This window comes from Lampetra planeri, unplaced genomic scaffold, assembly GCF_965212315.1.
Source record: "Lampetra planeri unplaced genomic scaffold, kcLamPlan1.2.h2 scaffold_931, whole genome shotgun sequence".
In the NCBI taxonomy this organism is placed as follows: domain Eukaryota; kingdom Metazoa; phylum Chordata; class Hyperoartia; order Petromyzontiformes; family Petromyzontidae; genus Lampetra; species Lampetra planeri.
This window is the reverse complement of record NW_027615753.1, coordinates 1-23,675: the sequence shown is the minus strand read 5'-3', so window position 1 is coordinate 23,675 and position 23,675 is coordinate 1. Positions and strand designations below refer to the sequence as shown.

The 23,675-nt window shown below is 41.9% G+C and overlaps 1 protein-coding gene across 1 annotated transcript; it reads right to left on the bottom strand.

The window, feature by feature from the left end:
* Positions 1-655: 655 nt before the first annotated feature.
* Positions 656-23,648, bottom strand: LOC144742241 (ras/Rap GTPase-activating protein SynGAP-like). The gene is made up of 9 exons (XM_078624713.1): positions 23,434-23,648; positions 23,096-23,297; positions 22,121-22,762; positions 21,209-21,637; positions 20,699-20,872; positions 20,029-20,240; positions 14,377-14,449; positions 7,745-7,796; positions 656-696 (listed from the first exon to the last, which is right to left on the bottom strand). The coding sequence occupies exons 1-9, from the start codon at positions 23,646-23,648 to the stop codon at positions 656-658; spliced, it is 2,040 nt and encodes a 679-aa protein (XP_078480839.1).
* Positions 23,649-23,675: the final 27 nt, after the last annotated feature.

Genomic DNA, 23,675 nt, shown 5'->3' with positions numbered 1-23,675 from the left:
TGGGAGTTGCCAGGTAGTGGTAAATCCGTGGTTTCGCGTAGGTAAATAGACCGCTGCTTCTTCAACCTAGCCGTTTGTGTTGTAAAGTTTCTGTGGAAGCCAATAGTAAACTAATTAGAATGAAATACTTTGTATCTCAAAAATAATGACTAAGTGGCTTTAAATCATTGTTCTCACAATAGAGTATTAGCATGTATATAATTAATGTAAGTATAATAAAAAATGGGAAAGAAAATATTATCATATTGAGAATCTCATTATTTTGAGCTATTGCGTTATTATTTCAAGATTGCTTCATAACTTTAGCTTTATAATACATAATGACTGAACAGTTTTGTTGGGTGTGTGTGTGTGTGGGGGGGGGGGTTCTACACTGAAAAACAGTGGCAACTATAAACCAGAAAAAATCATGGATTAGTGTTTTATTTTCTTCCTATTCTCAATGCCTCGCTCATAGCTTCCTGGCCTGGAATCTTTCTATGTGTTGTCTGCATGGGTTCTCTCCGGGTTCTCTGGCTTCCTCCCACCTCCAAAAGCATGCTGAGGTTAACTGGCTCTGAATTGCCGGTAGGTGTGAATGTGAGTGTGAATGTTTGTTTGTCCTTCATGCGGCTCTGTAATGAGCTGACTACTTGTCCAGGTTGTACCCTGATGTTCACCCGTTGACAGCTAGGATCAGCTCCAGCACAACCACGACTAGTAACCGGAACAAGCAGGAGAAGATGAGTGAATGAAACAACATGATAGAGTGACTGAGCTCTGTTGCTATTGCCCAGAATGCCTACAGATGTCCTCAAAGATCACACATTTTAGGGTCTTTGAATGCAACAAGAGGGAAGAGAAGCGTCCTTTATCAGTCACATTTTCCTCTACTGTAAATATATTGAAATAACAATGATGTACATAAGGTGTTTCCTAAATTTTTATATATTTTACAAGTGATATTGTTATGCATACATAAAGTGATGTTTTATTATGACATAAGACATACAATTTCTGTTCATGACACATAGTATTCGGGTATGTTTAATCCTCAGATAGGTTCTGTGCACACACAGTATGAACCACCAATTTCTCCATTCTGGATTTATTTATTTATTTCCAGTTCTGTCTAAAGTCAGACCTTGCCAGGCCACTAAGGAATTGCAAGCCATTAAGTGTAGGAGGATTAGTATAATTACAAGCTTGCTATACTCAGTAAAATCCCCAGTTCCCAGATCCTGCCCCTCATTATTGTTTCCAGCACCCCTAATGGAAAGAGCGCAAGCAAATGATCTGCTACTGAGTCCTGCTGCACAGAAAAACATGTATGACCCAGACATGCAGTCGCATGTTACACAATATAAACACAAACACTCATCTGTGGGATAATCTTTGTTCCATAAACAAATTAAGAGATAATGAGATGTTGATGTTGCAAACACCCTTGCACTCATGACATACAGATTTCACTTTTTTGTCAAGATAAATATTTCTAAATACTATTTCTAAATATTTATCTGATTGAAATCTGATGGAGTATTTACTCCATACTCCATCAGATTTTCAGTTTTTTGTGTCTTTTTAACTTGTGAAGAGGCTGTGAGGCTTGACACTGAGCTTCACACTGGATAATTGATCAATTAATAATTACAAATGTCTTCTGACCCTTCTGACTTTCACTCAGACACAATTGTTAAAAAAAGACATGGCTGGACTACAACAGTGTATTCTTCCTTCTTTTTCCTCCTCCAACTTCAACATTGTCTTTAGTTCTTGCTGCCACTGCTGCCACCACCTCCATAGTACGTCCCTGTTGCTGTAAAGCCTCACTCAGGTATCTTTCACACATCAGGTTTTATAGCTTAAGATTCTTTCTATATTTGTGGTGCAGAGTGGAAATTAAAGAGACTCCTTTTCCTGTTACAAGTCATTGAAACAATGATTTTTCATGCTTTTTAAACTTCAAATATTAACATTAAGCTGCTCTACAATGCTCGTTATATTTTGCTGGAGTAGTGTAGTCATATATTTTTTTATGACATGCATACATGTGCTTTAATATTCACAGGGATTGTGAAATCAAAAACAAACTACAGTAAGCCGGTGTTGTGTAGAATATCACCAGGCTCCTGAATCAGAAAAGGGAAACAAAAAAGAACACACATTTCCACATATAATTAAGAATTTAATTGTTTATTTATTAATTTATTTACGTATTTCTATTTACGTATCTCCAGATTCACCCACCCGAAAAATATAAATTCCGGTGTATTCCAAAAGAAAAAGAAAAAGAAGAAGGTACAATGGCATCTTCATCAACCGCGTCAAATGAATTAATCAATAAAATCGAAATGGCAATAATTATTATCATTATTACAATAATAATTAAATGATCAGAATACCCACATTCATAACAAATCCATATACAACTGCAATACACTCTTCAACACCACTCTTCCAATAATATACACAAAATCCCCAAAGTTCTGTTCTGTCAAAACAACGATAGAGGAGTTTTGGGGAGGGGGACTATGGCTTGTCAAGGGGGGTGAAGGTGAGAGACCAGTGGAGTTAGTGGGGTTAGTAAGAGTATAAGGGGGAGGCACACTTATTTAGTAAGGACCTATACAAAAACAAGCAATGTTAAGTCATGACGGTATACTTTCATGGACTCGCCAGCCTAACCGACTCTTCGAGAACGGTTGGAAGGCTCCATAAGAGGCAGAGTTCAGGGAACAAAATTTCAAGAAATATATAAGGGTTGTCTGAATAAATATATAACTCTTAGTGACAACCGTTGTAAACATGTAGCATAGGAGTGAAAGCAAGAGCTCAAAACAGGTCTGAGAGTGTCAAAGAAATGCAGATGGAGGTTTCTGGAAAAATGGTCGTAGTCTATATATATGTACAAACATTGCTTAGTCACCCAAATCTCCTTTAGAAAAGCTTTTTTAAATGGTCAGAAAATGAGTGCAAGCTTAAGTTTATGTGTGTTACCTCTTGTGTGAGAGTTTTGCCGAAGTGACAGACCTTGCTGATATTCTAAGTCTGCAAATAATGCCTCTGTCCTAAAACCATTTCCGTGCCTTGGTATTGGTAAGACCTATTCATAGAAAGAGAGAGAAACATTAGAGGGCAAAAATAACTGTACACTCTGCATATACAAACAAACAGTATATACACATGGACATACCGTATATACACATGTATCCAGTATATACACAAAGCAGAATCCAGTACACACACTTATATACAAACACATTCACTCGATTCAGCAGCACCTCTAACATATCTCTCTCTCAACTGTCATTTCAGTCAAAATGCAAAAATCCGATTGGTATCCATCCATTGAAATAAATTGGTCATTTGACAGCAGAAATGTGATCACACTGCAACCAAGAGTTCATCCTTGGGCCGGTTAAAACTCTACAGACAAAGATAATTGACGTGGAAACAGTAAACATGTCCTTTATCTGTTGACTTTCACATTGTCCGTATAATGGAGAGCTCCATGGCGATGGATGGAACACATCCAATTTTTTTATTCATATTATTTATTTAGAAGGACCCAGAGGGCAAAGTATTGTCAGGGGGAGTAGGTAAAACACAAGCTTGTCCCTTTTAAGCGCAGTCCTGCAGGGCAATTATTCTCTCTGCACGATTGTCTTAGTAAGAAAACTCTTATAAAATGGATTATTGATGAGCTTCCAACAGACAGAGGCATCCATCTATATCAATATTAAGCATCTGCCCCGGAAGATTTATGTTGAAGAGTTCTTTAAAATATTATTGTAAGAATAAGCAGTATCATAGAAATATAAATAATAACATTCTGTCCATTTATTTTCAAAGTCTCCAGTGACGTTTGTTCTGAAGCAAGTTTCTCTTGTATTCGGCTTGTGCATATTTAGTTTCCATTAAAAGAAAGTCTCAAAGAGATAAAACGGAACAGCTAAAATGATGAACCAAGAATATGTTGAAAATACTGAAGAGATTTAAAAAAAGAGCATAAGTTAAAATCATGTTCCGAGAATCTTCAATAAAGAGTGAGACGATGAAGAGGAGTCAAAGGGTAATTTGAAAAGACTACAAGAGAGGGAGAGGGCCGGGATTCATGTTTTCAGAGTAAATCATAGGAATTTCAAGAGAAGTCAAGCACCTTTGTAGCACATCTTACCCACAATACATCTCCCCTCTCTCTCATTTTGAGAATCACACCTTGGCCCTTGTGCTGATCCATTCTGTCTGACTGATCAGACTGCATAGCTGTTCTTTGCATGCTCGGCAGGCCAACAACATTATGCCCAGCCATCCTTTGAAAAAAATCCCACCACCACGAACGGTCAAACATTTAAAAAAAAAAAAAAAAAAAATCAGAGAGGAGAGGGCTAAATTGAAGTATGTGAAAAAGTCCCAGCGTTTCCTTACATGGTCCGCTGGGGCTCTGGACCATCCTTTGAGCAAAGAGACTGGGACCAGTGGCCCAAGTTCTCCCTTTGTCAGCCAATCGCATCACGAGAGAGTGCTCTGGACATTTGGCCATACCACCCTGTGGACTGCCGATGGCGCATCAGCCAATTAGGTTCCACACTGTCCTCCATGAAGCTTTGAGAGTGGCTATGGGGAGAAGAAAAAAGGGAAACAGAGAGAGAGAGAGAGAAGAAACGAGGGAGGGTGCTCGATCAGGTGCTATTGAAGCATCACTTGAGAGTGAGTATCTGGTGGCAGTCCTTCAAAAGCTGGACTCTTCTCTGTAGTTGTTGTGTTCAGCTCTGAGGCTTGTTGTTACCTGAGTCACTGAGGTATTTTCACAGAAATATCAATGTCTCAGTCACAGATCGACTGTTGATAGAGGACTGATGTTCAATCCTAGCCTGCTTTCAATCCAACATTCATCACACACAAGAAGAATTTATAAGAAGCCCAACAAGCTGTGCAAGACTGCAAATATTATTAATATTTGGTGGTTCGACAGTTAAACATTCACATTAATGATGAACTGAATCTTGAATAATCCACTAGCACTGCCCTACATTCCACAAGCATGGGTCTTTGAGACCCAGGACCTTGCAAATGCAAGGAGCTGACTACACCATATTTTGGTCTTTCACAATTATCACCATGTCAGATCAAGCAACCATACTGGCAGAACTCCTTGCCTCGCCGTGGTTGGGAGGCTGGCAACATTTATGACCAAGAATAATTATCGTTCACAACCATGCACAAGTTCATTGGTCATTAAAAAGGCAGGACAAGCAGCTGTGAATCATGTTGACTGAGGTCCTGTGTGTGTGTGTGTGGGAGTCTTGTGCTTCGATCTGCAAAAGAAACGGAATGTATGGAGCCGTTCCTGTGGATCATGATGAGCACTCTGTGGGCTGTCTATCCTTCAGAGAGAAGTTAGTTAATGAGTGTATAGCAGCATCCCTCTTGTTGTCTAACTTGTTGCCACTTTTATATGGTTTGTGATGCTGCACCCTCTTATTATATGAGTCAACTGGTAGGAGAATTCCAACTACGCAGGAAAATACAAGAAATGACATGCTAGTCTTTAGGCGCCACATTGTAGAGCAGCCCAGAATGATACAACATCGCTCTTCATGTTACACTACACGTCCCTTCATATTCAAGCCCACTGATGTGAATTTGGAAATTGGCCTGAATTTGTGTAGTCTGATCCTGGCATTAGTTCCCGAGAAAGGATCAAGCCGATGTGAAACTCCTCTTGGCTTCGTCCTGCATGTTTAAACAAGCTGAGCTCTCATCAAGTGACACCGGTGTGTGAGGCTACGAGGACAAGAACACATCCAGACATCCAGACAAACCTCAACAGACAGCTCATATACAGGATGAAGGACTGTGAATACAGGTTACAAACATTTCATGTTTGCAGCATTTGACACGTGTAGTCCATTTTAAAAAGCTCAACATGAATTTCACACTCATTAGATGCCACTCTTTTCTTAGGGTGAGCATTTTTGGTTCAAACAAGAAATTGGGCAATATGTGGCTTTTTATTGTTCAATGACGACCTACGCTACTGGTCAAAGTTGATAATTCCGAGCTGAATTTTCCCTTTTACACACTGAGGATTAAATAATTTCATGTTCCGCATGATAATGCGGTATCAAAAAATGAAAATAGAGGTCTACTTATTTTTTCATTGGTATTGTGTGTGTTTTGAGACTTTGCACACACAGAGTTTCGACTGCCAAGATTCATTTGATACTTATCAAATGAATAGGCCAGTTTTTGCGCAATCCTGACAAGTGGTAAATGACCCTGAAAAACATGACCTCCTTTGCAGACGTAACAGAAAAAGCTTCATTTAATCCTAAAACTGTTGCACTCTTTGAAGAACATTTTGAGGATGCGTCGTCACAAACTTTAAATTATGTGCAATAGCTGATCCATCATTTTTGAACTGGGAGAGGATTCCGAACTAAAACCAGAGACTGGAGGAGCACACCGTTGAACATGAATAAAAATTATAAAAAACACAGACATGGAAACCCGAACAAGCCCATCAGACAGAACAACACAACATTATGCACATAAAACAAAGACAAGGACACAAACACATTGAAGAAGAAAAAGGTCCTGCTGAAGACAAATCAGTGGAAAGACATTGAATGAGTGGTGAACAGTGTGATGGCACACACAGACATTTGACTTGGAGAAATGGGCACCAGTTGTTTCTGTTTAGCACCAGTTGGTCACATATCGGTTCTGATATTGAGAAGAGAAAAACTCCACGAGCTCAGTCCATACACAAGAAGTCTCTTAGATTGGGAAAAAAAGAAACAGTTCCCAAAGCTGATTTGTCACCTGTATGATCCTCCATCTTCTGTGACATTTCTCTTGCTAGCAAAGCTAACATGGCATTCTGTTACTTGTTATCAGATCTCTGTGGGAAAACCCTGTTGAAAAACACTCAAAGGCACTAAGAAAGCCAGACGACATTTTCCCGCATCTCTGCCTCAACAATTTGCAGCCTGGCGATAGTAATGAATGCGCTCACATCCATTGGAGTCAAGGGATACCAGCTTGTAGCACTTCTTTTGCTAACGGCTACTAGGAAGTCTCTGAGGTGGAACACATTCTATAGCGCTTGTTTCTCACATGTATTTATTGTTATTTCATGATGCCTCAGATGGACAATGAGCAGAACAGATGTTAAACTATCGTCCATGTGTGTGTGATAAAGTATCATTATCTTGTCCCGGCAAGACTGATACTGGCAGAAGCTCCACGTGAGCAACAAGAGAACAAAGTGTCCATTGAAGAGCCCTTTGTGTTGTTTTTGTGCAGTGTCTGAATGGTTACTGCTCGACTCCTGCGTGGCATTTATTCTCTCTCTTGCCCGTTGATTAAGGATATATATTACCACTACTCAAATCATCATCTCTCTGATCTGAAACCAAATGGTGACTGTTTCCCTTTTTGTGTCATCTCTCTCTGATTAGGCTCAGTTTTATGTTTGACCTACTCCCCCTTCTTCTTCTATGCCTGGGGTTGATGTTGCCATGGTTCCAGTTGCCTGTGAAGTTGGGGAGGATGTTTGGTTGCCACAGAGCTCTCCATTCTGACTAGGATGGTGATGAGGAAGTGGGTAGAGAGGGAGGGTCTATGGTTTGGGGGAGGACTCCATTGTGTGGAAAGCTGTCAGAGGAAATGCCCAAGGAAGAGACTCTGAGGTCTTGATTGTTGGATAGGGGTCCTCCTCCTTCTTGTCCTCTGCCTCCAACACCTACCCCTCCACCTTCAGTATTCACACCGGGGTCTGCAGAACCCAGGGAGGAAAGCTGGTTCTCCTAGCGACATAGAGAAAGAAGGGAGGGGGAAGAGGAGTGGGAGCAGGAAGAGATGGTCGTGGGAGAGAGGCCATTCAATGCAAGATGGAAAGGATGTGAGGAGTTGTACAAGAGATGTCCAATCAAGGCAGATAATGTGACAAGAGAATGTGGAGAGAACAATTTCATGTTGAAGAGGAGTGTGGGAGGAAATAGGGAGATAAAGCAGAGGAACAGAAAAAGCATCAGAAATGGGTGTGATTGAATTATGTGGACAACAGACAAATTGGAGTGAGCACATGTAAAATCCAGTGCAGGAAGTAAAAGTGGTTTAGAAAGCAAAAGACAGGTGATAGGTGTTCGACAAACCACAAAGAAAGAAAGAGAGAGGCAGGAAAAGGAGAGAAAGGGGTCAAATGAGTTACAAGTTGATGCATGATGTACACCGATAGGCTTGGCATCACAAGAGAGGGGAGACAGGGAAAGAAGGAATGAAGGGGAATTAAAATTCTTGAAGGGTCCTGATCCTCCTGCGTTGAGTGGCAATGTCTGTTCGTGGAGTGCAAGGTGTCACTAAAGGTCAGAGAGTGATTCTTAGCCAATGAGAACAGGTTCAATGTCTTAACTATGCAGAAATATGTGCTTCAGAAACTGACTTTAAGGTTATAGTACAACTATAGTAGAACAAGCCCACACGTTCTCATCCTTCCACATCAAATAAAGCCTCCACTGCCAACTCATACAAACATGCAAGGCCCTTTTTCTGTGTGAGACACAGCAGGCTTTTAAAGTGAAGACATACTTTCTCTGAATGTTAATGTTAACTCCCCAAGAAAACGGCTGCTTGGGTTGATAGGTCAGACAAAAAGCTGAATTATGCCTCTCTCATTTAAATTAGTAAACCTTCACAAAATAATGTATGAATAAATAGTTTACTGATGCTTTGGTCGAATCTATTTCAGGTTTAGACAGTAAATAGAATTGGTTACAGGTAAATGTCATGGTCCTGGTTAAAATTACCACTCACAGAGCTGCAAGAATCCTTTGAACATTCTATACTAACGTGAAGAGCTGTTCACTGAAGTAAAGGGGCAGCTCGCTGCGTCTCATACAGACCCAAGAGTCCATTGCGCTTTCGTATCACAGGGTTGTGACAAGTCAACAGTAAGTTCAATGGCTAAGATGAGAACGGGCTCTAACAGCACATGCAATTGTCAGCATATAAAGCCACATAGAGCTCACTGCCAAAAAAAAAAAAAAAAACAACAACCCAAAGATACCTCCTATGTTCTGGCAGGAAAACCAAACATCTGCCAAATTCACCAACCAAAAATACCCCAACAAACCACATGATTGTGTTCATTTGGAGTGTTTCATCAGTGATTAGGTCAAAGTTTGGTTTTCCAATCTGTTCTTACCTACATTGGTGGCAGAATGACAGCAACATAATAGTGTCATGATTTATCAAAAAATCAAGGCTTATTTGCAAAGCTCCAGTCCCAGTCTTGTTCACTGTGTGGGCACAGTGGGAAGAGAATAGTTGGGTTATAAGGACTCTATAATGACACTTAATGAATCCATAATACTATAGAGGTTTGCACTTAATTCATTACAGAGACTAATAAGCGGCAACGCATTGTCCTTTCTGAATACTGTAATATACGTCGATATTACACACAAGGAACGTGAGATATTGCAGCATGTATGAAATGAAGTGCTGCTGAGGGGAAAGACAGGAAGGAGGAGAGAGAAAATGACAGGTATCCCTGGAGAATCTGTGTCCATTGGGGGTGGAAGCTGTTTGCATTTCATTAATAACATTGAAGAAAGAAGACATTAAAACAAAATCACCCCCCAAATTTGGTGTGAATTAACGGGCCTTTTCTCTTCTCAATCAGAACCAAAATGGATAAAAACATATTCAGTTGCTAACCGGTGCTACGAACAGCTACAGCACAGACAGGTCCAGGATGCCAGTAACACAAATCCATTGACAGGCGTTTCTTCTCTTTCAAACACAACCAACATATGATTTAATATCCATGTGTTTGCCAGTACACATGTCTATTAAATCCAGAAATCAAGCAGCCGAACAACGACAGGGTAAGATGTTTACTGACATCCTTTAGAACTTACCGAACTTTGTAACACTCTGTCAGCTGCAGGGTTTGACTATAGTCGGTGCATTCAAATACAGCTCAGTGTGAAAGTGTTTAATGTTAAACACAGAAACACAAAATACCTAATGGAAATGCTACATGTGCTAGATGGGGCCTATAGAGTCTCGTAGACACAGTCTCTTACCCATCTCCTCCAATCTCCAGTCACTTTGAGTGTCTCTAGAGCAAAGTGTGAAAATCGTTCTCACCTCCACAATTGGAACAGAACACATGTAAGTTTTGTCTCAATCGCTATGCACGAGTGTTCAAATTAAAAAGCGACCGCCTGTCGGATGTGGTGCAAAAGAAAAAGACGCATGATGACCATTCACTGTATAATCAGAGCAAAATGGGCATACAAACACAAATATAGAGACGCAGACTAAGTGAAGGACACAGGACACACAGAGAGTCTAAACAGGAAACACATGAATTGGTGCTCTTCAGGGAAGGATTGGGTTGGATACGGAGATTTCCCACAACTCCCATGTTTAGCTGAGGCCGAGTTGAGACACATATGAAGAACTGTGGCTAAAGGCCAGTTTATGTGTGGAACAAAAAACATAGTACATCTAGAAAAAGCTTAAAGCGATTTTATCACCAAAAAAGAAAAAAGTGGCAGAAGTTTTCAAAACGCTAAATTGTATTTGCAATTGTATTTTTAATTTTCTTCATCACCAGAAAATGATTTATGATTTGTTTATTTTGTCTATTTTTAGATTTTCTAATTTGAAATGATATAATATAATGAAACAGCTTAAAGAAATCATAGACTATGACGTGGGTGTCGGAAACACAGGGAACCTTCATCCTGCCTCTAATTATTGTAGGGAGCATGAATTACCTGTTTTGTACCTTTAATTACAGCTGGTTCTTTTTTTATATTTCAAGCACAAGAAGAGCAAGTGAAACGGTGAGGTGATGACTAAACGCAATGAAAAACAACCTGAAACTGCCGGCACCTGAAAACAGCAGCAAGAAGCAATTGTACTTACTGATTATTTCTCTGCACAAAAAACATTTTCAGGAATGTCTCCGTATATGATGTGAAAATTATTTGCAAATAATTAAATTAGCACACACTATGGATATTTTATATGGCATGACCATCATATCATAAAGCTGTGAAGGTTTGAAACTCAGTGTTTGAAGGCTCAAGTTAAAAAGTGTTGCGCTTGAAATTATTATTTCATATCTCTGCAAATGTCCCCTCGTGTCTGACATCTCCTTCTTTGCACGTGCAGCCCTGTGCAGAGCATCGTCGACATCATTCCAAAATGTAGTTTGTGTTCCAGATTTGAAAGCTAGTGATTTAAAATGTGGTGCACATTCACAAACTGAACATCCATGAAATAATAATAGACTTTTTCAATCATTATCCTATTTGGCGCCTCAGGTGTTGTCAACAATTGCACGTCCAGTAAAAGGTTCAGATGTGGGAATGTGAGTTTTAAAGATTTACATCTGTACACGTGCCTCCAAACAAATCAGTTATTTAACACAAGACCGTTTCAGTCTTGCAAAACCAGAATTCAAGCTTACGAACACACACAGCTTGTGTTCTTTTTCACAGTGTGACAGTATTTTCATCCCACAGACTGATGGTTATGAGTGAATTGCGTGCGTGAACAAGCAGTGGGAGTTTCACTCGTCGAGGGGCTGCAACAGTCACACACAAAAAACAGCTGATGTGTGAACTTTATGTGAAGACATTTGGAAGCTGCAGGCTGTGGAAAGACCTTTTGAATTTCTGCCAATGAAAAACATTCATGGGTCAAGATGGAAGAGAGAAGGAGCTCAGCTCTTCAAAACGGTCTGTCACAGAGTGTTGGAGGAATGGATTGTGTTGGGGGGTGACACCAAAACCACGGCAGGTATCCTTCTGTCTTGAAACACAAATATATTCTGGCGATTCACAGACTGCTGACTGATCTGGGACATCAGTGATAACACCTTTCACCTTTTTTAAGATGTGCAGTGTCTTTTCAGTTGCAACTAATATTGTAGTTTTCATTTCTTCTCTTTAAACTTAAAGACAGATACTTTAATTATCCCCATGGGGGACAATTGTTGTGTCCAGCGGCCGATACATAAACACACACAGGCTTCATCAGCTAAAAACAGACAACAATTAAAAAAGATGTCAAGACTGAAGCAGCATGTTTTATGTTATATATGCATTCACGAGTGCCATGAAAGGTCTGAACGGGCTAAAAAAACCCATCTACAGCACTAACATGTGTAATACTGTCAAAAGTTCAAGTCATTCTGTGTCAACCTAGTGTGTAATTTAATGTGTCTTTACAGCATCTTTTTTATTTTATCTTATACTATTTAATTTCATTATCTATTGCAGTGCTCCAGTTTCACTGTACAACCTATTGTATGATGACAATAATAGACTTCTATATCTGCCTCTATTCCACAGTCAAACTCATTTCCAATTAAAACCTGTCACTTTAAAAGTCGATTTTTTTTTGGTGTCACTCATACAACAGAGGTCATCCGCACCAAACCATCAGCAGCCTCTGAGAAACATTGTGTGACAGACCACTACGGAGGAGTAAAGTGAGCGTGTCAGGTTTGCAGGAGTTCACTGACTGTATGTGGACACATGGAGAGCAGCAGATGTGGAGAGAGGCAGCAGGTTCATGGATGGAGAGTGAGAGTTTGCCGGTTTGGTTATTACCTGGATACTCGGGGTGGGACAGGCGCGAGACGGGGCTGCACTAGGATGGACTGACGTCTTCCCTAAGAGAAATCACCGTATCTCATCAACAAAGGAGGAGAGGAGAGAAGAGGAGAGGAGGGGAGGGTCTCAAAGCAGCAGGAGGACGAAGTTGGCGGGGTAAAGAGGGAGGAAGGAAGGGCTGGTGAGCACTGGTGAGGGCTCAGGAGCGCAGTGAGGGGAACGAGAGCCACCAAACAACAACACAAATACACATACAAAGATGTACAAACACACACATATATAATGACAATCACACACGTGTTATCAGACAACTCAAGAGCCTGAAAGCCTCAGAGCAGCATGCCATGCAGTGTGAACAGACGCCATGCGTCATGAAAAGAGAAAAAAGAGGCGGGGAAATCTCCGGCTGAAACCTGCATCTGAAAGCGGCTGAGTAATCCAGAGCGATTTCCAAAAGCTCAATCTAACACATCCGCTGGCTTTGGAAGAGCAAGACGACGGGAAACGGCCATGCTGACACTAATAACCAGAAGCACATATGCATCAACTCTACATTCCACTCCAAAAACAACGGCCTTGTTTACATTAGATGCCTGAAACAATTAAAAATCACCAATATTCAAGATGTTATGACCACACAGAAAAAAGAACAGAACAGAATCAGAGCTTATGTGACTATAACTATAACGTATATATATATAACTTATATATATATATAGACAGAGAGCAGAGTTTGTGCTTCGCTGGCAGGGTCCCTCCTATAAACACATCATTTAAAACGTTCTGTTACAGAGAATGTTCACATCATTAATGCTAATGATGTTCTATGATAACTTATGTGGCGGTCTGAAGCTTCTGTCAGCTCACATTCCATTCATATTTTCCTCCTCAGTGCTGCAACAACAAACCAGAACTTCAAAATCTGAGAGAAAGGAACAGCAGAGTCTACGGATCCTCACACTCAGCATCTCCTAGTTGTACTCAGTCATAGGAGGATGCTGCATGTGGTTTGGTTTTATTTGTGTTGCTTTTGCACAACGTAAGCATGATGCAAATACTGTTGTGTAAAAACAGAATGGATCTCATGAAAGATTGTCTGGGTTGGAATAAAATCAAACTATTCTAAACAAATGTCCAAGTCGAGTGGCTTCTGCGTTCCTTTGCTCTCTCCTCCATTTTTCCTTAACATCTATGCACAAGTGCGTTTGCATGGACGCACTATATTTTATATTTACAGAGTGAGTCATGCTAGAAGGTGGGATTTGACATGAGGAGGGGGGGGCGGGGGGGGATGGAATCACAGAAGGAGGGAGAACTACAGAAGAGCCAGCAGCTCCACAATGCAGCAACGTGACAATATTAGCTCCTCAGTTGAGTGTGTGTTTGTGTGTGTGTGTGTGTGTGTGTATGCTGAAGGAGTTTGGACCCAGACATCTGCTAAATCCATCAACAGCGCCACAGACCTTGATACGCTCACAAACCCAGCTCGACATTTTGAGCTGAGAAGTGCACAAACGGGGAAAAAAAAAACCAAAACAACGTCCATCGTCAAAGGTTTATAGGCAGACAGGAGGACAAAGGTCAGGTCAGGCATCAGAAGGACCACATACACACACACACACACACACACTCAGACACACAGCAGACGAAATCATAAGAGCAGCAGGGGGGTAAAAGAGAGAGATGGAGGGGGAGAGGACAGCACGGGTCACCGGACGGACTCGGCGAGAGAGGAAGCAGTCTCACAGACCTGATCAGCGAATATCCTGGTTTTTGGCTCAATCATGGGTGCTCCCCTCAACTCATCCTCCACGGCCATGAGTCTTGGAAGAAAGGAAGAAGAGAAAAAGAGAGGAGGGTAGGGAGGGGTGAAAGAAAGAGAAGGAGGGTTATGAATTCAAGATAACACTTGACAAATGATTTGTAACATCCTTCAGAGATGCTGTTTTATCGTGTGTCTCAAATCCAGAGCAGATCGATTTTTTCAGCCCGTTCACAGCTCAGCAGCCATGTTTTCTCAGGCAATGCCATTTTTTTAACTAGCTGGGCCTTTCTTCCTCTTGCCTCTTGAGATTCATTAAAGCATTTTTTGTTTTACCTCCATTCAAGTTTTTTTCAAAAAGCCACGCCAGCCGATTGCGGGCAGTTACCGACTGGTTCAGGAACAGATCCCGATCATCCCCAGGGAATTGCCCATCTTATGTAACAAGGACTGACAAACGCTCGGGTGGAAAATCCTTTGCCTAATCATTTCAAAGACTCGCACATACGAGCGAGATTACTGACGCACTTTTCACGAGCCAGCGGGCAGGAGCAGGTTTCCCAGCTCTAATGATTATCCAAGCGCCAAGGATTTATTCCAGATGGGGTCATTCAAGGACGTTTCTCACACTGGGTTATCTCGCAGCTACAACGCCAACTGGCTAAACTGTGAATATTGTTTGCGATAGACGCCAAGTAGAAGTTGCAGTGAATTAAAAATAGACCCCAAGTGCTTCATAGTAGATTTCATGGCCATCTGATTTACAAGGATGGTTCACAACAAGAAAATGAAACATTCTAGCAGTGTATCGACATGATGGAAGCTTCAGAATGGACGAACTTACTCTTGCAAATTATCCGCACAAATCAGCTGGTTGAAAGGAACATTTAATTGTCAGTAGGTATGAAATTTAAAAATATATTTTTTTGCTTTCTACACACTCATATGAATTTATTCAGCACAGAGAGATAGAGGCACAATGTTTGACAAGAAAGGACGAAAATCCACAGATGAAGTTTCAAACATAAGCGTTTGGATGTTTTATTCCATAAATAACGTACAGTGTTTATAGTTATTTTACAAAAGAGTCAATCATATGCACACAGAAATATTTGCACCTTCTCAAAAACAAAAACCAAAAAACAAAAAACAAAGTAATGGATGGGTGTACAGCATTAAGATTTTGACATGACTTCCAAAGGCAGACAATGATTCATGTGGGTGATATGTGAGCTGTTATATCCAGTTGTACTTCAAGTAGTGTGCTTCTGAGGTCAAGTCGTACATGGAGTCCATAAAAACACGGGGTCACAATATTTTGCTACAGAGAAAAAGGCCAGAGGACAAAAGGTGTCAAGCAGGATGTGAATGTCACGGAAAGAAATCCCAGACCTGAATCAAATAGAAGCTGCAAATAATTTTTATGTTCTTCTTTTTTTATATGTGTGTGGCAAACAACGTGCAACAGTTTTTTGGACTGTAAACCTCGTGGTGTCAGATTGGCATTAATGCAGCATGTTTATTTGCAACTAATTGATGCAGGTCTGCCAAAATGTTAATATATAAACCCTTGGCTGTTGCTACGAGCCTTGTCAGTCAACACACACACGCGCACACACAACCAAAACTCATCACTACTATGAATTAATTTGCAAGATTTTAACATGTTGCAAATCTACACAGCCTACCGATTTGTTCTTGCTACAAAAGAAATGCACTGACACCAGGGTATTAGCTCTAGAAAAGGAGAAAAAGAATAAGAAGGTTGTCTTTTTTTCTTATGTATTTGAATCATAATGCAGCTGTTAAATAACTTTCTTTAACAACTATTCTGATCACCAGGTCACTGGACACCACCAATGACAGACTGAAGGTCAAAAGTCATATTAAGCATGTACAGCAAAATCATACAGATGATATTTTCTCTGTAGTAAATATCCATTGCAGTGTTTCATTTTCAATGCAGATAAAGTCACAAACACCATACAAATAAGCCCCCAAAAATAGAATAGAATAAAAGCAATTGCAGAACATACTGCGGTTGTCAGAGAGTCACGTCATATCGTCTCCATATGATGGCACCTTGTAGAAGTTTTAGGCAGGAAGTTTCTTTATGTACATGAAAAAAATGCATATGTCGTCTGGATCCCGTATATGCATTTAGCACATGTAGACATATAATATCTATTATTGCGGTTCTCCGGCAAAAAAAAAAAAAAAAAGCTATTGCGAGGTTAAAATATTTTCATAATCTCACTCTTGAAATATTTCATATATATTTTCATATCTTATTATCATTATTGTTGTTATGGCTCTTGCATCACATACTATACTACGCTATGGAATATATTTAAAAATAGAATATCACTATGATGGGTACAAGGATTTAATTCCCCTTAATGCAACGTCACTGCACCTCTGTAACGTAAATCTTCATTTCACAGCATACAGTTTAGGGATGATACATAGTTCCTTTTATACCTATAACTACAAAAAGAAAAAAAAATGGCCTGTAGCAAACTCCGGGGATTATTACAAAGAAAATATAGTGCTACAGGTAAAGTGGATTTAATGACCTACAACTCATAAATGGCTTTGGTTTTAAATTAGATTGATTGGAGCAAAGGTGTTGGGTTTGCTCTGAGCTCAAAGAAATGCACAGAACATTAAGGCTTCTATGAATGAGAAGTGGTTACGTCCTGCAGATTTCTTTCAGGTCTAACGAGGAGCAACACGTTGATGCTCACGTCGTCTCCCTTTTTGCAGAACCTGTGCTCACATTAGCATCAAAATGGTGTAATCGTCATGTGTAAGAGCAACACAAATTTATTCCAGAAAAAACAGAATTTACTTAATCAAACTGGTAATTCTGGTTGTCTGAGCTATACAATATGCTGGCATCTTTGCTCTTAAGTGCAATAAATGTGTCCAGTTTGTCGTCTGGCTCAAGAGAATCGGAAGCATCCAGATATGCTACTTTATTCACATCAGACGATAAAGGAGGAAATATCCAGTGTTTGATGTGTGCAGCTAAGCTCACTCCTCCTGAACAAAATGTTATTTTCCTCCTCACTAAGTGCTTTGATTAAGTTAATCTATGATGTGGCATATTCCTGTGGTCGAACCGTCACCGACTAATGTAAGTGTGTGATGCCCTCTGCTCATCGGGTTTGGCCGTAGCACTGCCCCAGTGCAAGAACGGAGGGAAGGAGATATCCCCTTGTTCAGTCTGTTCAGAGATACATCAGCAGTTCTTCCAGGAATAAAGTTCAACTTCATATCAAATGGAAGAGCTGATTTTAAACCACAGGTGTAAATCTTCCAAGCTCCTGTACCTGAAGGTAAAGGACGCCTCAGAGTGTGCCTTCAGCGTGTCTGAAGTTACCAAATTTTCACATCCTCTTGTGCTTTTTTGCAGTGTACTCGTGGGAGAGTCCGTTGTAAATGAAATGATCCTGCAATCAAGTATAACTAAGGACACGTGCAAAAGCACAAGGAAACCGGAGGGCGTGTTTAGGTGATTTTATATACACGATGTTTTTCCCATTATGGATGAGCAGGACTCTCTCTGACTTCATTCCATGTCTTCTTTCCTGGAGTGGATTAGAAGTGGCAACATTCTCTGTCACAGTTGTCCCCCCTTCAGTTGCAGACTATTACTGTTAGATGTGAACAAACAAACATGATACTCTTTCTTTTATAACGTTTTTGAACTGAACTCACCCCATAAATAATAATAATCATCATCAAAGAAATAATAATAATATATTTGGGCAATCAAACCTCATCAGAAACATGATCAATATTCTACTCTCTCCCCTTAACTTTTGAGGCTGATCAATAACACTGCTTAGTTTTAACGCCAGCCTTTAATAAGCTCATCTGGAGATTCTTCATAGTCATCCCAGTACAATCTTCTTCAATACTAAGTAAACCACTCTGTCACCTTATAATAGCCGATATTTTACAACTTACAGGACAATCAGCCACTTCTTTGTTCGGCTTAACTCAGCTGAAACAGGAAACCGGCGCCAAGGGAGCGCGCCCAGCATGCTTATCAAACAAGAAGTCCTCCTTATAGTCTCTCATTTCATTTGAAACTCATTACATGTCTGCAGCTTTGGCTTTCAATATACAGCTCCCAGGGCTGCAGCACTTTATGAACCCAACCTCCTACCCGCCAGCATTATTCGCAAGACGAACAACCCACAGTAAAGAGAGACCTGTTCCAATATGCAGAACATCCATTTTAGGGAATGACATCACTGCTTAAAGCCCATGTTTTTGATTTTCAACAGCGGTGTTCCCATTTGTTTGGGTTGACCAGGATTGATAGAATTCAAACAAAAGTGAGAGAGAACACCATGGTCAGCGATTGCACCAAGGTAGAACCTAACGTGAAACTGTCTCTCAACTGAAAATGCTTGTTTTTCCGCCACCGACAGAATCAGATTGCCATCATCAGGGTTTGACAGCATGAGAGACGAGTGCAGTACAAAGTTTAAGAATCATCACAAAAAAAAAACAAAAACAAAAACGCTTATAGTTCTCCTGCAGATAAAAAGAAACAAAACAAGATGACCTTTTACCAAACAGGAACACACTGATGTTCAGACTAGTAGTGCTACACAAGCATGGAAACTACTGCTGCCAATCAGATCCTTCTTCAAACAACTTCCTGTTCCAAGAGTGGAGAGACAAGTGGAAGTGTGTTACCATCAGAACAAAGGAAAGCCCAGCAGGACATAGCAAATATGAAAGGATGTTTGTCTTGCTGCTTGTAAAAGATAATTACAGTCACTCAATTAGCCACCACATACGTTTTACTTCCCACTGACCTGAAAGAGGCAGAAGGAGCAACACATCAAATGTCTCTTTAACGACTTTGTCTATCGCCCCTTTAACCGCTACACTGTTCCAGCACCACTCAGCTCGACTCGGCTTATTTTGCATTTTATTGGGGATGGTACCTAGTACCTGCTGCTCTATTTGCTACCTTCTCTGGCAAAGTTCAAAGTGAGCTGAGCCAGCCCTCAACACGTGACGTTGTGGCATGTCCACCTCTGATTGCTCCATGTAAAGAGGGATGTCAGCACAAGAACCTAACAGTAAAGTATTTGTATTCCTTGTCTCATGCTCATTGAACATGACTGATGTGCACAAAAAATATAACCCTATCCCTAACCACTAAGTGAAACTCCTAACCCTAATCCTAAACCAAATCCCTAACCCTAACCCTGTCAATGAAGTACAGCATCAAGGAGGTGCCGATTCAAGTCGAGTAATGCTGGAACAGCGGAAAAGCGGCATATGACAGACAAACACAGTCTGAGCCCATCCGTGGCAAAAACAAGCACTTCTATCAGACAGACTGTCCCCGGGTCGGTGGCTACAGCCTTCTTTGCACAGCATTAGAATATTTCCAATGACGGGTGAAAATAGGGTTAAAGTTTTAGAACACCAGACTAATCCTTTAAATATCCTTTAAATAGAATAATTCTTTGTAATCAATCCTCATATTTTGGAAAACTCAAGTCTGTTCAGCCAGGCGTCACAAAAAATGAAGTCAGCCTCCATATTATACACCACATGACACCTTAGCTGTTTTCTCCCTCCATCCCATCAACAGCCTTCATTTACCTGCTAATTATTCCTTTAATTTGGGAGTCTTTCTCCACTTGCTGTTGCCGTAGCCTCCTTTCGCTGTCGTCGAGTCGATTCTGGTACTGTAGGAGGATCTTGTTGGTCTGCTGCTCCTGCGTGAGGAGCCTCCTCTCGTACTCCTCCAGCTTTTTATGAGACATCACCAGGCGCTCCTTCAGGGAGTTGATCTCCTCCTCATACTCCCGTACCTTCACCAGAAATACAGAGCAGATCCTTAATCACTGTTAGGATTCATCAGCTGTTATTTCTCACCGGGATTAGCAGCCACAGTAGTTGTTGGATGTTAAACTGCAAACTGGACCACAAACATTGTAAACTAGAACCCCAGGGCCAGATTCTCCAATCTGTTCTTAAGATAAACCTTTAGTTATGTCTTAAGATCTAAATTAAGAAGTTCATACTAAAGTTCATAAGTGCAATTCCTCAATATTTTCTTTGTATATAGGCCTGTGTCACAAATTAATATGCATTGCACAGGCCAATGAATTAACATTCGGACAGTAACGTAGTAAATCATGGAGAAAGAAAAGAAGAGATCAAAAAAACAAACAGCAGCTTGAGGTTATGGTGGAGGAAACTGTGGTTTCATGTGAATCTGGACCCAGGTGACGTACACTGATACATATCACTGTTCCTCAGCACCTACCCTGTCCATGCGAGATTCATCCATGCTCTTTGAGTATTCCTTCAGTTTGAAATCTTCACGGTCAATCCGTGAACTTTCAATGTCAGCCGACAGATGAGGCATGTTGGAGACCCAGGCCACCGTTCTCTCATTGGCTGGGGTTGGCGGATTGAGGGTTGATGGAGTCTGGGAGCCCTGAGAAAAAAAGGCGTGCACACTGAATAGGAGAACGTGAGTTCTTCAGTGAAGGAAAGTCAATCTCAAATCAAAAGATTCTGCGCAGGCTGGTATGCAAAGTGTCCCAGAGTTGCATCAGTTGATAGAGTTTGGGCACAGCTGCACCCAAGTGGTCAACACACACCCACACACTAGCATGCACACATTGAAAATGAAACAGTATCTAACACACGGAGGAGAAATAACCAAGGACACATTTTCTCATTGAAAAAACTGCCACAGATAGGAAGAAGAAGAAGAAGAAGGAAGACGAGACAGAGGAGCTGATGTGAATTGACAACGTGCAAATATTACCTGTTTGCTCATGGTGGGTTTGAGCAGGTGCTGCTGCTGTTGAGACTGCTGCTGTGGAGACTGCTGAGCACTCGGACTGGTGGTTCCCTGGGGACTCTGGTTCTCCCTGACAGAACTCTGCTGGTGAGGCAGGCCAGGGGCAGTGTTGTCTTTGACGGACAGCTGCCGGGGCCCATGCTGTCTGACGCCATATCCTGACTCTGGGGACTGGAGGAGGTTCCCGCTCTGTGGTCGAGTTTTTGCTGGAGCAGCAGGGGCAGCAGCGGCACTGACGGACAGTTGATGGGAGGTCTGAGATTTGACACGCTGCGTAGGAGGTGGGGCGACAGAGCTCTGCCGCATGGGTTGGACGGTGGAGGGTGGTGTTGTGGCCAGGGAGGAGTGGGAAGTTCCTGTCTGGGACGCCATGCCCATCATTTGTTGTTGCTGCTGGATTCCATCCTGAAAACGGAACAAAGTAACAATAAATTAATACTTTCAGTTCTTATTTCCAGTCTTCTTGCGACAGATAATCCAATTTCAATGAGCCTCTGAGGTACAGAATGGATGATATGCTCCACTTCACTCAGCACTGAAGATGGGGTAGGTGTCTCTCTTGCTCAAGGGGCAGTACGCTAAGTCACTAGATTTGTAGGGTGGTCTAGACAGTATGTCTAGAGGAGTTAGTAAGAGGGTAGTAACAAATAACAGATATGTGTCAAAAAATGTTTTGATTGGCATGATACAAGACTATGGATAGACGGACCCCTGAAATAAGACATATCCTCCTTGGAGAGGTTTGTTCTATTTTGTTTGTTACCTCCCGCGTACTCCTTAAGGGTCACGGTTCCCCGTTTATGCTGAAGCCAATACCAGCTGTCTAAACTAATGAGATGAAAATATGTACACGATGAAACACACCAATGTCCATACATGTACCTGCATATGCATGGACATCTGTCTTCGTCCATACTCAGCCCTGCTGTAGTCATCACTGTAGCTGTGTGAGTGGATGATGCTGGGTTGGCCCAGGTGACCGTCCCTGGTCCTGAGGGTGGACAGGTCCTCACTGCGAGAGAACCCCCCATGGGCAAACTGTGGGATATAGGTCTGGTGAGAGGGCTCAGGTTCTGGGGTCAGGAGCAGGGGTGCTGGGGGTTGAGCCCGGCCGTGGTGGTGATGGAGCTGTTGCTGTTGGGGCCCATCAGCCGTCGCCAGATGAAACAGGGGATTCTGGAAGGAAAGCGGGTAGCGCATGGCGGCGGCCTGCTGTTGCTGCTGCTGGGATAGCGAGTCGGTGGTGGTGCCCATCTGGCTCAGCTGGCTCAGGCGAAGGCCGCCGGACATGCTGGAGCCGCCAGAGCCAGCTGACAACCTCCCACCGGCCCGCAGCTGGCTGCTCAGGCCCGACCCCAGGCCGCCACCGCCTCCGCTGCTCAGCCCTCCGAAGCTGCCCATGCCGGCGATGGAGGCCTGGGAGGAGTTGAGCATGTCCACCGACTGCAGGTTAGACACGCTGTTCATTCGGGAATCCTGGAGGTCCATCATAGATACGCTTTTATTGACACTGAGCACCTAAATAAAAAGGGATATCGGAGGCTATTGTGCCTCCTGTTTTTTTATGTTAGGTGGCCACGGATGATATGGGTGAGGGTGGTGCGGGTGTTTTTACCGAGAGGCCAGGGTATCGGAATGCCTCAAAGTATTTCCCAGGAAATACCGCTAGGATGGGTTGCGTGGTGAATCAGTGGAAAAAAAGCAGATGTCATGATATACTACAGCCTTGATCACAACGATGGCAGATTCTGTTAAGTATGACTTACATGCACGTCATACTAATCTCAGTTGGACAAAGGTAATCCTAGTTGATGGGATGATGATTCCCCTGGTCAGAGGGACAAAACTCACCTTAGGGTCTGGTTCTGTGATGTCCGAGCTGCTCGTACAGTAGGCTGGGCTAGATCGGGCCAGGGGAGGGCGTGATACATAAAACATGTCTTTGGAGGACGCTCGATGGAGGTGGTCGCGGTCCTGAAAACTCATCTGGGAGCGGGATGGCATGACCCCACCAGTGGAGGTAGGGGAAGGCAAGCGAGTGATATCTATAGAGCTGGAGGACAGTGGGCAGGAAGAGCTATTACAGTTGTGATTGTTCCTACACCAGTGCTCCAAAGATTAAGTTCAAAAGAACAAAAGGCTACATACACGAAGCAGAGCTGTAACCATCCACAACATACACAACCTACCTATTAAGATCTCTCATCATGAGATTTTGAAACTCAGATGAGATTCCCCGGTTGAAGCTTGGACGTGACAGCAACCTGTCTGACTGCCTCTCTTGGACCCTGTCTGTTTGATGACTCGGCTGCCTCTGGAGGTGGGGGTTACGCAGGGCCATACTGATGTCATTCAGGAGGCGGGGCAAAGGGCCCAGTTTGATGATGGCATCCTGTGAGTACATGAAAAGGAACAGATAGTCGAGATGGCA

Bases quoted from the DNA above. Each gene is read 5' to 3' on its own strand.
- LOC144742241 (XM_078624713.1), bottom strand. From the start codon at position 23,648: ATGTACTCACAGGATGCCATCATCAAACTGGGCCCTTTGCCCCGCCTC. The intron at 21,638-22,120 runs GTATGGACATTG...GATGGAATCCAG, and splicing joins CCATGCATATGCAGGTACAT to CAGCAACAACAAATGATGGG. The intron at 7,797-14,376 runs GTCTGTGAGACT...CTATGTCGCTAG, and splicing joins CCAGGATATTCGCTGATCAG to GAGAACCAGCTTTCCTCCCT.